Raw genomic sequence first — 14,033 nt, forward strand, 5'->3', positions numbered from 1 at the left:
GGGCCAGAAGGCAGAAGGGGACAAGGAAGCTGGTGACAGGGAACCCAAGGTTGAGTAAGGATATTGTTGATGTGTTGTGAGATTGTTAACCATTGTCATCGGGCAACATTTGTAGTAAGTGTTAAATGAGAAATTATTTTGTTCTGTAAGCCTTCATCTTAAGTGAGAATAACAGCACAATTGGAAGAGTGTAATCAGTGTCACTGAACTGTGTATGTAGAAATTTTTGAAACGCTGTATCTTTGGCTATGTGTATTTTCACCAAAAAAAAAGGTTGAGAAGTTAGAGGGTTAATATGTTGTGGGGTTGTTAATCAATGTCATAAAACAACGTGTGTACTACTGTTTCATGAGAAACTACTTGTTGTGTAAGCCTTCACTTGAAGTACAATAAAATATAGAAAAAAAGAAAAAGAAATAAATAAAAGGTTGAGCCTGTCTCACTGGATTGAAAAAGCAAAAACAAACCACACACACACAAACACAAAACAATTATAGGTTGTTTATAGACGATGCCATAAAAATACAAAAACAAATTTGAGCTAAAGAATAGAATAGGAAATAAGCACACACACTTAGCTGGAATGGCTATATTACTATCAGATGAAACAGACTTCAACGCAGGGAGTATTATCATGTACAAAAAGAGAGACTTCACAATGGAAAAAAGGGTCAATAAGCGGGGCATATACAACAAATTATAAATGTAAATACTTGAAGCAAAAACTGACAAAATTAAAAAGAAATACAGAAAAATTCACTAGCATAGTTGAAGTCTTTAACACATTCCCTCCAGTAACTGGTATCAAAATTCTTGTGTATTCTAAATAGGTACAATTTATTGTACACAAAGTATACCTCAAAAGGTTGATTTAAAACTTAAGATGCAATTTTAGAAGTACACTGGAAATAGTTGAAGAGAGAACTGGTAAATGGAAAGAGAGATCTGAAAATATCTGGAAAGAAGTGCAGAAAGACCTTAAGAAAGAAAAAAAGACAGACGGGAGGGAGGGAGGACGGGAGGAAGGAAGGAAAAAGGCATGGAAAATAAGTTTAAAAATTAAGAAACTTAGAAAATGAGGGAAATTTTTTTTTTTAAAGGATAAAATTAAAAAATATATAGTACATACGTCAGGAGGAGAGCTAAGATTCACACCTTGTCTGATACAAAGTTAAAGGTACAAACTAAATTTAAACTTAGATAAGTATGTGTATTATAATTTCTAGGGAAAAATCCAAGAGTAGAAAGATAGAAAACAATGTATGTACTAGCACAGGAAAAAAAAATGATAAAAAATAATCAATCCAAAAAAAAGAGAAAAAATTAAACAGAATAGGAAAGACAAAGTATAAAATTAGGTAATAGATGTACATCAAATACATCAGTACTTACAATAAATGTGAATGAAGAAAACAGAAAGATTATCAAAATAAATTTAAAAGGAAAGCACAATATCCAAATAAACATTCTGTTTAAGAGACAGACATCTGAAATCTAAAGTACTCAGAGAAGACAGATGCTGGACGCAAATACTACAAAAGAAAGCAGGTGTAGGTGTCTCCACACGGGATCAGGTAAGAGTTTCAGGTAAAGAGTATTCTGAAGATAAGGGCACTCACTGTTTAACGTGAGGTTCACTGTATCAGGAACATACAATAATTTTAAATATGAAAGTACCTACCCATAACCTTAAAACTATAAAACAAAAATGGATAGAACTACACGAAAAAATCCACAAATCTTCTAGCTCAGTGGGATACATTAATACACCTCTCACTAACTGATACAACAAGCAAATTTAAAAAAAAAAACATTAGGAAGGATACAAAAGATTTGAATAACAGCAGTAGTAAACTTAATCTGATGGACAGCTACAGGTTAGTGTACATAACAAATATAAAATGCACTTTTTAACCACTGAAAAAATGGACTATATGCTAAGCCGTGAAGATCTTAACACATTTCAAGTCTCAAATCACAGAAAGTATTACCTCTGATTTCAAAGCAATCAGTAAAAACGTAACTTAGAAATACCTACAGATGAATTGCAGGATAAGAGAACTCAGCAGGTTAACTGGATACAAAATCAATACAGAAGTCAACTGAATTTCTATAAGCTAATAAAAATTAAAACTAGCATTTAGAATAGCATAAAAATATGAAGTAGTTAGTAAATATAACAAAACATGTGAGTACCTACTTATAAAATTATACAACTTATCAAAAGGTATTAAAGAAGACCTAAACAAATGGAGAGACACTGAGATGCCACCTTGAATACCAATTGATTCAATGCAATTCCAAACAAAAACTTAATAAAGATGAAGATAATAATGATATGCTCTGTTTCCAACATTATTTTTTTTAGGTCAATAATCCGATTCTCTCAAAGAGACTCCAATTGTATGGAGGTCTTTTAATCCAACATTTTACTCATACGTAACAGAAACAGATTGTATTATTTACTGTCTGCTAGATTTACAGCACTAAAAAAAAATTGTTTACAAATAAAGAGTTAGTGAAAACTGAAATTTGCTTGAAAGTCTGACATTATCAATGTCTCTGCATAACAATGTGCTTAATGAAAAACAGCAGTACCACAAAAATGAATCTGATGTAACAAAATCCTTAAATAGCATATGGCCTACTAAGTGCTCTGACACATCATTTCATTTGGTTCTGACAATGATCATGTAGCTGATCAATGCACACAGTGTGTAATATACTGTAAGTAAGGAAATAAAGGCTTATATACATGAAACGCTATTTACCCAAAAGTTCAAAAGTAGCTTTAGGATTTAACCCAGGTACTTCCATCATGTATATTACTCATATACAGCATGGAAACATTTACTACTTACATGAATTTTCAAATATGGATTTTCAGTACCATTTTCCCCCTTCTAAGCTATCAGGTTTCCTCTTAATCTGAGTCAGCTATCTTTAACTTTTTTTTTTTTTTTTTTTTTTTTTTTTTACTTTTCTCCTGCTATCTCTTTACGTCAGTATATTTTCAAGTCACTGCTAACTCAAATCCATTTCAAATTAATTTGAATAATTTTTTCTCAATTAGCTATTCTAATTTATTATTAACCCCTGAAAATATATACATTTTAGCAGGTTAGAAAACTGTAGTTACATGTCCTATAAAGCACAAACAAAAAATCATGAACTTCAAAGAACGCTTTCCTCACTTATTTGCAGAAATGTTTAAAACTGAGCATTTTACCTGTGCCCGAGAGGTTGGTTTTCCTTTGGTATCAGTAGAAAATTTTCCTTTATTACTTATACGTGCTGCCTGTTCTTTACAGAAATTTATATGTCTGTCAGCCGCATTTTCATTGAATCTCCTCTGACAATATGGACACTGAATATAATCTAAAAACAGATAAAAACAGAAACAGATTAATAAAATAATATTTGAAATAAGATGAAGAATCACACATGTTTACAGACAGTTAATTCAAGACATATAACATAAGCAGGAAATTTGATAAGCAAAATCTCCCTTTTCCTTATAACCACCCTGCGTGACCAATCTATACTCAGTAAAAACTTTTAAGGACAAAAGTCTACTGGTACATGACTTAAAAAAGAAAAAAAAAAGAGAACAAGTAAAAGATAAATCCTCTGTACAACAGAATGACTAAACTAAACCAAACAAACCAAAACTAGCTGCCCTCAAGTCAATTCCAACTCGTGGAGACCCCACAGGAGGAATGTCAACTCCAACTCGTGGAGACCCCACAGGAGGAATGTCAACTCCAACTCGTGGAGACCCCACAGGAGGAATGTCAACTCCAACTCGTGGAGACCCCACAGGAGGAATGTCAACTCCAACTCGTGGAGACCCCACAGGAGGAATGTCAACTCCAACTCGTGGAGACCCCACAGGAGGAATGTCAACTCCAACTCGTGGAGACCCCATAGAAGGAATGTCAATTCCAAGACCCCACAGAAGGAATGTTAATTCCAACTCATGGAGACCCCACAGAAGGAATGTCAGTTCCAACTCGTGGAGACCCCACAGAAGGAATAAGTAGAGGAAGAGGAAAAATTCCTCTTTTGCCTCTTTAGAACCATATGTTTTCATCATGTATATACAGTACACTAGTTAGGCAGGGGAATTTATGATTAAAATAACACAATACACTAAAAATATATTTTAAAATAAGGGCTCAGCTATTAAAATCTCTTATTTCAATTAGAGGAAAACTGTCAAGAAGAAGTGATAAAAAAAATACACCTCATTACCACAATTAATTCAAATTCAAGAAACAGCAAATGTTTCCGAGATAAAATATTCTCCCAAAAGGCATGATGTGCAAAGTATATTATAAATAATTACCTTTTAAAATGAAAACACAAAATTATCCGAGATTTAAATTTTGTAGCATTGCAAAAGATCGTAACTAAACGAGATACAGAAAACACATGAGGCAGCAAGAGCAGATACAAGATATAAAAAATGAGCAGGGTTCACATTCTCAATATATTTCAAAAAGGTCTGCTTTTTGATAGGGAGTTTTCCCTTTATAGTTTACACTCATCCCAGGCTCAGAAGTTTGCCCTGCTTACTAGGGCAGTAAGTCTAGAACATACTCCTAAGAAGTTGTTTTTTCAGACCTAAGAGATTTAAAAAAAGTTTCTAAAGCCCAATACATTCTGAAACACTGGTCCTCTGTCTCTGACACTTTAGTAGACAAGAGAAATGCAGCTATGTAGAGATGGAATATCCAAATGCCTCCAAAGCAAAGAGAGAACTCAACTTCAGGCAGCAAATTAAATTAAAATTAGAAGAGACTATCCAGAAACACTCAGAGAATTTAAGTTAATTACTAATACTCTAGAATAGTAACAGGGAAACTACAAAGTGACACATCTAGCCTGTTTTGTAAATACAGCTTCACTAGAATAGCTACACCCATTCATTTATATTGCCTATGGCCGATTTTGTGCCACAGTGGCAGAGCTGAGTGGTTGTGACAGAGACTTCATGGCCTGCAAAGCCTAAGATATTTACTGCTTGACCCTTTACAGAAAAAAATTGGTCAACCTCTGCTCTAAAATAAATTTCAAAAAATGATCATGTATAGATTTTCTAAAAAACTTTCTCTTTGCTAGAAAATAAATGCCAATCTAGAGTCCTAACACAATTTTAATGTGGTTAACTTATTACAACCTCTTTAGTCTGCTACAATAACCAACATCAAAGTATCAAATGTGCTATTATTTATTTATTCCAGTATTTCAATATCTCATGTGAGGTTGCCAAAATCTTGCTTTGCTTTTGAGATCAATGAACCAAGCAACTGTTACCCACCCAATTAAGGAAATATAATACCCAAATTTAAGGCATAATTTAGATATATCATTCTATATGGTAGTTTTGCCACACGATTTTTATGCTTTGGAAACAAAACAGACTGTGATTTTTTTTTTTTTTCCTTTTCAGATAAGAAGATACCAAAGAAGCAGGAAACTGAATCCTACTGAATCTACCTTTCAAACTACAGTGAACATGTTTAAAATATTTCTGGGAATATTAACATTTAATAGCACCGCAATTATTAAAAAATAACATTATACTCACTCCTCACTTATTGACATGGTTAGGTTCCAAATATCATGTCATTATGTGAAAATCAGCATCATGCAAAAATGGAGGTTGATTACATCAGATCACAAAATGGATGACTACATCATTACATAAATGCCAAAACACTGAGAATCGTGGCCCAGCCAAGTTGAAACATAACCTTCACCATCACAGCCAGTATTACTCTCGTCTTGCACCTCAGCGTTCATTATGCCAGACATACTTCGCTAACGCAAAAGAGAGTCAGACAGTAGATTTTTTACTACTGTCGTAAATGCAAAACGTCATATAACAAGATAGTTGGTCGGTGAGGAGTAGGCGTATAATGCTTCAAATAGCTTAAATAAAAGTATTTCTATAAAAACATAATGCATTTCTATTTTCAATGTTGAACTGACTTTATAAGCCTAGAGGCCTGGATAATCACTATTATTTTATACCAAAGCATTTAAAGATTACGCTTCATCAAGTTCCACTACTATAAATTAAGCTTAATAACTTAAATTTTATAAAAATTCAATCGATATGTCTCTCCACACCAGCATTTCTGTCAATGAATATCTTATATACCAGGATCATAGGAAGGTGGAGGAGGAGGTGGAAGTTTGCCACCCTCTTTAAGTACTTGATCGAGTCCTTTAGCTGCTCTTATGGTGGCAATGAATTCTTCATGTTTTCTTCTCCAATTAGATGGTTTCTTTGGTGGTTCTGGCTATAAAGAATCAGAACATTTTTTAATAAACTGAAATAAAACTTGAGCTAATGCCAATTATTTTAAATGTTCATTTATCAGGAGTCCTTAAGTGATCCCCTTCTCAGATTTAGAATTTTAAAGAGAAACTTTCTAAAACACAGCAAATTTTTAAATGTATAAATCAACATAATATACAAAGCACATACTATACTGTCATTACTTTAGCTATTCGTCAAGTCAATTAGGTCAAGATTTTCCCCATTATCTCCTTCGCTGTTGCATATATAAAACCGTTGTCATCAAGTCAACCCAACTCATAGCGGCCCTATAGGACAGAGTAGAACTGCCCCATAGGGTTTCCAAGGCTGTAATCTTTACAGAAGCAGACCGCCACATCTTTCTCCTGTGGAGCGGCTGATGGATTCAAACTTCCAACCTTTCGGTTAGTAGCCGAGCCTAGTCAAAGTTATATGGAATTGTTTTCTTAACTGGGCCTTCTGTTCACAGATGAGCAAGGACGTACTCTACAGTTATCTATAATCCTCCTGTAAGCATTATTTTAATATGTTTGTTTTGTAAAGCTTACTGGAAGTCCCCTTCTCTTCACCACTTTTTTCTCCCAATCTGTTCACTGAATACTGACTCATAAAAACCTAAGGTTCAAATCTTGCCACTTTCCACCATTCATTTAACACCTTCTGCCAATATGCGTAAATAAACGCAACAGAAGTTCATAAAAGAGAGTATTACATAGGAAATGAGGATACCTCCTTATGGATAGACACTGCTTCTAAAACCAGACACTATAAAAATTTGCTTTCAATGCTTATTAAGCTAAAAAAAAATTCAGTCAGTAAGTAGATTATATTGACATTTCTTTTCCCAACCTAATGTTTTCCTTCCTTTCTTGGTACTATTCACTTTGTTGACTGTGGCAAAGTGATGGAATATGATTGTTTTATCATTTCTTCCCTGCCTCTTCTGGGGGGAAAAAAAGACATAATATACACTGGAGAAGATTTCTGATGTATTCATCCTAAGTGAGGACAGAGTTCATCTCTCATTTGTTCACTGCTGTATACTACGCACTCGGCACGGCGCCTGGGGCCAGTCGGCTGGTGTTCACTTGCTGCTGAATGAAATGAAATGAAATCAAAGACAGTACAGAAGTATTACCACCGAATACAATAAAGCAATCTGATCATCACTTTTCAACTAATCATAGAGTGAATATGATTTAAATTAACAAGACAGAACACCTCAAGCGATTTTAAAAGGTATATACCACAAGAGATGGACCCTGATAGAATGGGAGAAAAATGTGGAAGAGAACTTCAAATTCCTAAAACAACAAAATGACCAGATCTACTGGACTGCTTGAGACTGAAGGACTCCCTGAGACTACTGCCCTGAGACACTCTTCAAACCTAGAACCAAAACTAGCCCGAGGTCACCATTTAGCTAAATAACAAATTGGCTCATAAAATAATATCACCCGTATGTACTGTGCTCCTTTAAAAAATATCTATATGAGATCAGTCAACAATTACTTTCAAACCAAGATGAGAGCGTAAGGGGGCAGGGAAACTAGATTAATGGAAATGGAACAACCAGAAGAGAAATAATGAGAATGTTCATGCATCATGAAGAATGTAACCAATGTCACTGAACAACTTGTGTAGAAACTGCTGAATTGGAATCTAAACTGCTGTGTAAACAAACCTTCACTAAAAACACAACAAAAAATTATTTAAAAAACTTTTTTAAAGGTCTATAGTGAAAATTCCTCAAGATAACCATTTTATTAGTTTTATTGTGCATTCTTCCAGTATCATGCAAATATACACTAGTATATTCTTACTTTTTTGCATCTCTTTTTACACAAGATAGCATACTATGCACGTACCTTATATTATTCACGCTATACATCTTGGAGAATTTTCCACATCAGCACAGAGTGCTTCTTCCTCCCTCCTCCATCTTATAGCTGCATAATGTTCTACCATATGAATGCACCATAATTTATTTAACCAGTACTTTGATGATGTATTTATTAGATTGGTTCTAATTTTTTTGCTGTAATGTAATGAATAACCATACACATATGACATTCTGCACATGTGTAGTAAAAAAGCAGAAAAGTGGGATTCCTATGTCAAGGAGCGTATGTTACTCATCAGCAGTAAAACAGAAAGAAGGAAACCAAAGACTCAGAAGAAACTGGTCTACTGGGCTAACAGTCTACACGAGCCATGGCCTCGTCTACCAAGACCAGGAGAACGACATGGTGCCTGGCTACCACTACCCACCATTCTGCTAGGGCCACAATGCATGGAATCTGACAGAATGGGAGAAAAACACGGAACAGAACTCAAATACTGAAAAAGTCCAGATTTCCTGGACCAATTGAGAGTAGAGGACTCCCTGAGACTCTCACCCTGAGATATTCTTTAAACCTTGAACCAAAACTATCCCCTGAAATCACCTTTCAGTGAAATACCAGATGAGCACACAAAATAAAGGGTATTATCCGTGAATACAGTGCACCATTAAAAAACCATCTATATGAGACCAAAAGGTCAACAATCACTCTAAAGCAAAGATGAAAAGATAAGAGGCAGGGAAACTAGAGCACTGGAAACAGAACAACCAGAATGCGATTAAAGAGAATGCTGGCACACTGAAAAATATATCACTGAACAATTTGTATAGAAATTGTCAAATATGAACCTAATTTGCTGTGTAAACTTTCACTGAAAACACAACGAAATAGTATTTAAAAAAAAAAAAGCATATGCAATTGTAATTGTGATAACCCACTGCTGCTGAGTCGATTTGGACTCACTGCGACCCTACACGACAGAGAAGAACTGCTCCACAGGGATTCCAAGGAGTGGCTGGTGGATTTGAAATGCCAACCTTTTGGTTAGTAGCCGAGCTCTGAACCACTGCACCCCAGGGTTCCGTAATTGTCATAGATACTGCTAAGTTGCCTTCTGTGGTGTTACACCAATTTATGTTCCCACTAAGAGTGTATTTCTCTGTTTTCCAGTCTTTCCAACAGAGTATGTTATCAAACTTTTGGATTTTTGTTTTTAAATGACTGGAGAGATGAAAAATAGTACTCTCTGTGTGGTTTTAACTGACTTCTCTTATAATGAGTGCAGTGGAGCATCTTCTCAGAGCTTCAAGAGCCGCCTGTATTTCCTTTTCTGTTAACTGTGTATATTCCTGGTCAACTTATTTGTTGGGTTACTGGTCTTTTTTGTATCCATTTCTAATAACTCTTTACAGGAGATTAGTTCCTTTACTCACCTCTGTTTGTCTTTTGATCTTGCTCATGGGTCTTCTGATACGCAGAATTCTTTCTTAAATGTAGTTTAATTTACTGATCTTTTCTTTTATCGCCTCTGAATTTGCAGTCACAGTTAGCCAGTCCGTACCTTGCACCAAGGTAAAATGGAATTCTCCCATGTTTCCTCCTAGAACTTCCATGTTTCCATTTTTAAAAATTTAAATATTTTATTAATTTAAAATTCATCCTGGTGTATGATGTGACATATGAATTCAGTTTTACTTTTTGTTTTCTAACATGGCTACACAGCTGTCCTATCATCATTTATTGAATTTTTATCCCACTGATCTTAAATAGTACCTTTATCATATGCTCTTGTATCTGGGTCTATTTCTGAACTTTCTCTCCTGTTCCACTGCTCTGTCTTTGTGTCAGAACTAGTCTTTTAAATATCAAGGCTTTATAATATATTTTAATATCTGATAGGGCAGCCTTACTTTATTCTGCTTCTTTTTCAGTCTTTTTCTGGTTATTCTTGTTTGTATATTTTTCCATATGAGCTTCAGAATCAGAAAAACAACTATATTTAAACTGGAAAAATTAAGCATCACATTCATAAATAACTTAGGGAAATTAAAATCTTTACGATGCTAAGTGCACCTAAGAGAATGTGATGTGTTTCCATTTGAAGAAGTGCTCATTTGTGTCAGTCAGTAGTCTTTTAAAGCACTCTTTGTGGAAGTCTTGCAAATTTCTCGTTAAGGTTTATTCCCAGGTATTTTATAGTGTGTGCTATTATTGTATATAGGGTCTTTTCTTCATTTTTAACATTAAAAGAGTTACTATTATTATTATTTTACTGAAGTAAAGTCATTTTATTGTACTGATTGGTTATAAATGGCATTAGCAGTAATGGAAGCAAACTAAAGCATTTCAGCAATAATTGACAGGAAAATTACAGCAACAACTGATTATTTTCCCAAAAAAGAGTTTAACTGGAAACTGGGTTTAAGAACTTAACTTAGTAAAGGAGGGAAGCAGAGGACAGGAAGTCTCTTTGGTTATAATAGGTGGCATAGAACCCCTCTGCCATTAAAAAGTGTTACCTACTATATCTCCTTTTTGTTCTGACAGCATTTTCACTTAATCATTATATTGTTATATAGGTTTAGTCTGAGGAAAAAAATATTTAAAATGAGATTGACAGAAGGTTCTTAAGTAGCATTCTCCAAGAACATATTTCACATTTGTTACTGAACCAAAGACCAAATATTTTGGGAGATGTAGAGGCTATGATCTCTTTGGGTCTGCTTTGGGCAGACCTTACACATATTTCAAATGGATTATACGTGTCATTAAACAAAAAAAAAAAAAAAACCTTGGGTGTCAAGTCGATTCCGACTCATAGCGACTCCAAGCAGAGGCTGGTGGATTTGAACTGCCCATCTTTTGATTAGCAGCTGTAGCTCTTAACCTCTGTGCCACCAGGGCTCCATACATATCATTAGTTCCTCCAAAATGAAGTTCACACTTGCTTTTCCCCCATTCTGCTTATGATTTTGTAGGATTTCCTTGAGACAAGTAAGGATAGTGAGAATAGTGTTCAAATATCCTAAGACACTGCTTCTCAAACTTTAATGTGTATATGAATCATCAAGAGATATTGTTAAAATGCAGATTCTAATTTAGTAGGTCTGTGTGGACTTGAGATTCTGCACTTCTAACAAACTGCCAAGCAGTATCAGTGTTAATACTCTACAGACCACACTTTGAGTAGCAAGGTACGAAGGCACTTAATTTAAAGCACACAATTTTTACTTTGAGTTTTTTTAAGATTAATTTTTTAAATATACAATTCACCCCTCAAAAAAAAGAAATACGATAACTAATTTTTTTGAGAGATTACTATGTACCAGGTACTGTTCTAAATGGTTTATATGAATAATCTCATGTAATCTCCACAATAACCTCCTGAGACAGATGTTATCGCTATCTCCATTTTACAGATAAATAGAAGCACAGATAGATTAAGTAACCTGTCCATCATAACATAATGAGCAGCCGAGCCAGGGTTAAATCCAGGCAGGAGACTCCTGAGCCAGCTTTCATAGCCACAATGCTATACTGCCTCCTGAGGTCTGGTGAGTGTATCTACCGAAGCTAATTAAAGCTAAAACAATCATGTATCTGGCAGGTTACTAAGAAAAACTTCAAATACTGGTTTATGTACCTTTACTATCCTACCCTTAAATGTTCAGAGACTGAAAACCAGGGATGAACATTTTATTTTTCTATTATCAAATGATTTATCAATAGATTAATGCCTCCATAGGGAAATGTTCTTCCTGTACTACTGGAAGAAGTTACTGCCATTGAAAGCAGAGTTGTGTTTCAAAATCTTGTTTAAAATCAGGTGCTTAACTTCATCATTTCACTGAAGTAACTCTTAAAACTACACCGAAGTATTTCTTAGGTGGTTTATTCTCGGAAATATAAAATATCACGGGTGATATTAAAGATTATCACGGGAGGGTCATTGCTCTGGTTCCAAGAAAGAAAATAAGCTGACAATAGCATGGTGTCTTAGTCACCTAGTGCTGCTGTAACAGAAATACCACAAGTGGATGGCTTCAACAAAGAGAAATTTATTCTCTTGCAGTCTAGGAGGCTAAAGTCCGAATTCAGGGTGTCAGCGCTAGGGGAAGGCTTTCTCTGTCAGCTCTGGGGGAAAGTCCTTGACATCAATGTTCCCCTGGGTCTAAGAGTTTCTTAGCCCAGGGACCCTGGGTTAAAAGGAAGTGCTCCACTCCTGGCACCTTTTTCTTGGTGGTAATGAGGTCCCTCTCTCTCTCTCTCTGCTCATGTTTCTCTTCTACATCTCAAAAGAAACTGACTCAAGATACAACCTAATCTTGTAGATTGAGTCCTGCCTCATTAATATCACAGAGGTTAGGATTTATAATACATAGGATAATTACATCAGATCACAAAATGGAGGACAACACATAATACTGGCAATCATAGCCTCACCAAGTTGACACGTTTTTGGGGGACACAATTCAATCCTTAACACATGGATAACTGAGCAACTGATAAAAACTTTTCTGCAAAAGGAATAATAAAAAATCACAAATACTGCAATTAATCAAGAAAATTAATATCTATTATGCTAAGACATCTGTGAAAAGTATAATTTCCTTATACAAGGATGATACTACATATAATGGGAACTGAATAGAAATACTTTTAAATTTTTAAATAAAATGGAATTCACTTTGAACTCACACTAACATACACCTAAAATTAACGTTATATACGTTAATTTCTCTGATTCCTTCTCTCATAAGAAAAATCAGAAGGCCATTCAACAAATATAAACTAATAAAATAATGGTATATAAAGTTGCAAATGCAACATGCGCCAAGATTTTCACAGATATGTGCCACATATGTATTTTTAATAAACTTTCTCATCTTTTGAATTTCAAAGCAAATGTACATTTAAACATTCAATTATAAATTAACCTTCCAATAGATTTTTAGGTTAAAGCTGATAGATCTTTTTAAAAGAAAAGGAATTATATCTCATTTTGAGAACATTTAGAAATTAGGGTTTATAATAACGCTAATAAATGAAAAATTGAGCTTTAAATGGTATATATAGACAACGTACTCAAAAAAAGTGAGGGACTATCCTTAATATTAATAAAGGAGCCTCCAAATCTGCTGTTTCAACTAAATATATACATATATATAAGACTACACATAAAATCAATGGTGATCCAGGAAAGGGCTGAAAAACATGACTACCTGGGTTTTGGTAATTAACACGGGCGGGATTCCAGAGAGATTTATGCAACACGAGTGAATGTTCGTTAAGCCATAATAGATGGCTATGCTAAGAGGCAGTAATACAGTTATGCGTCGTTTTACGTTCTGTGAAACAGAACGTTATGTGATTTGGACGTTGTGAGAACACTGTATTATATACAGGCAGTCCCCGAGACACAAACATCCTACTCATATACAACCTGGAGTTATAAACCAACCCCTATAAAGCCTATTATATTAAAAATTCATAATAGCAAATGGGCACTACTTTGCAACGCACATCAAAACATTATTATTACTGTATTATTATGTTAAAGATGTTTTAGTGTATCTGGAAGTGTTTTTTATGCACAGAAAGGTACATTATATATAACATTATGGGACCATGGCCATATATGCAGCCAGATGTTGCCTGAATGGGCATTATGCAGCGCATGACTGTAGTTCAAAAATTATACTTAAGTTACATCTAAAGTGATTAACAATAACTTACAAAGAACATATGAAGACTTTTTGTTTAAATTATTTTCTGATTAGAGCTAAGCAACTGACTCTCCAACGCCACGAACACCTGTCATTTCTGCAGTTTGAGACAACAGTTTACCCTCCCCTTTG

General features: G+C 34.6%; 1 protein-coding gene across 1 annotated transcript in view; it reads right to left on the minus strand.

Moving 5' to 3' along the window:
- ZC2HC1A (zinc finger C2HC-type containing 1A) overlaps positions 1-14,033 on the minus strand; it is a 64,863-nt gene that overhangs the window by 35,708 nt on the left and 15,122 nt on the right. The window contains exons 4-5 of the mRNA XM_023740309.1: positions 6,170-6,311; positions 3,230-3,378 (exon numbers count right to left, since the gene is read on the minus strand). Of these exons, the coding sequence (XP_023596077.1) occupies positions 3,230-3,378; positions 6,170-6,311 (291 nt within the window). The remainder of the gene's footprint in view (positions 1-3,229; positions 3,379-6,169; positions 6,312-14,033) is intronic.

This window comes from Trichechus manatus, unplaced genomic scaffold, assembly GCF_000243295.1.
Source record: "Trichechus manatus latirostris isolate Lorelei unplaced genomic scaffold, TriManLat1.0 scaffold00152, whole genome shotgun sequence".
In the NCBI taxonomy this organism is placed as follows: domain Eukaryota; kingdom Metazoa; phylum Chordata; class Mammalia; order Sirenia; family Trichechidae; genus Trichechus; species Trichechus manatus.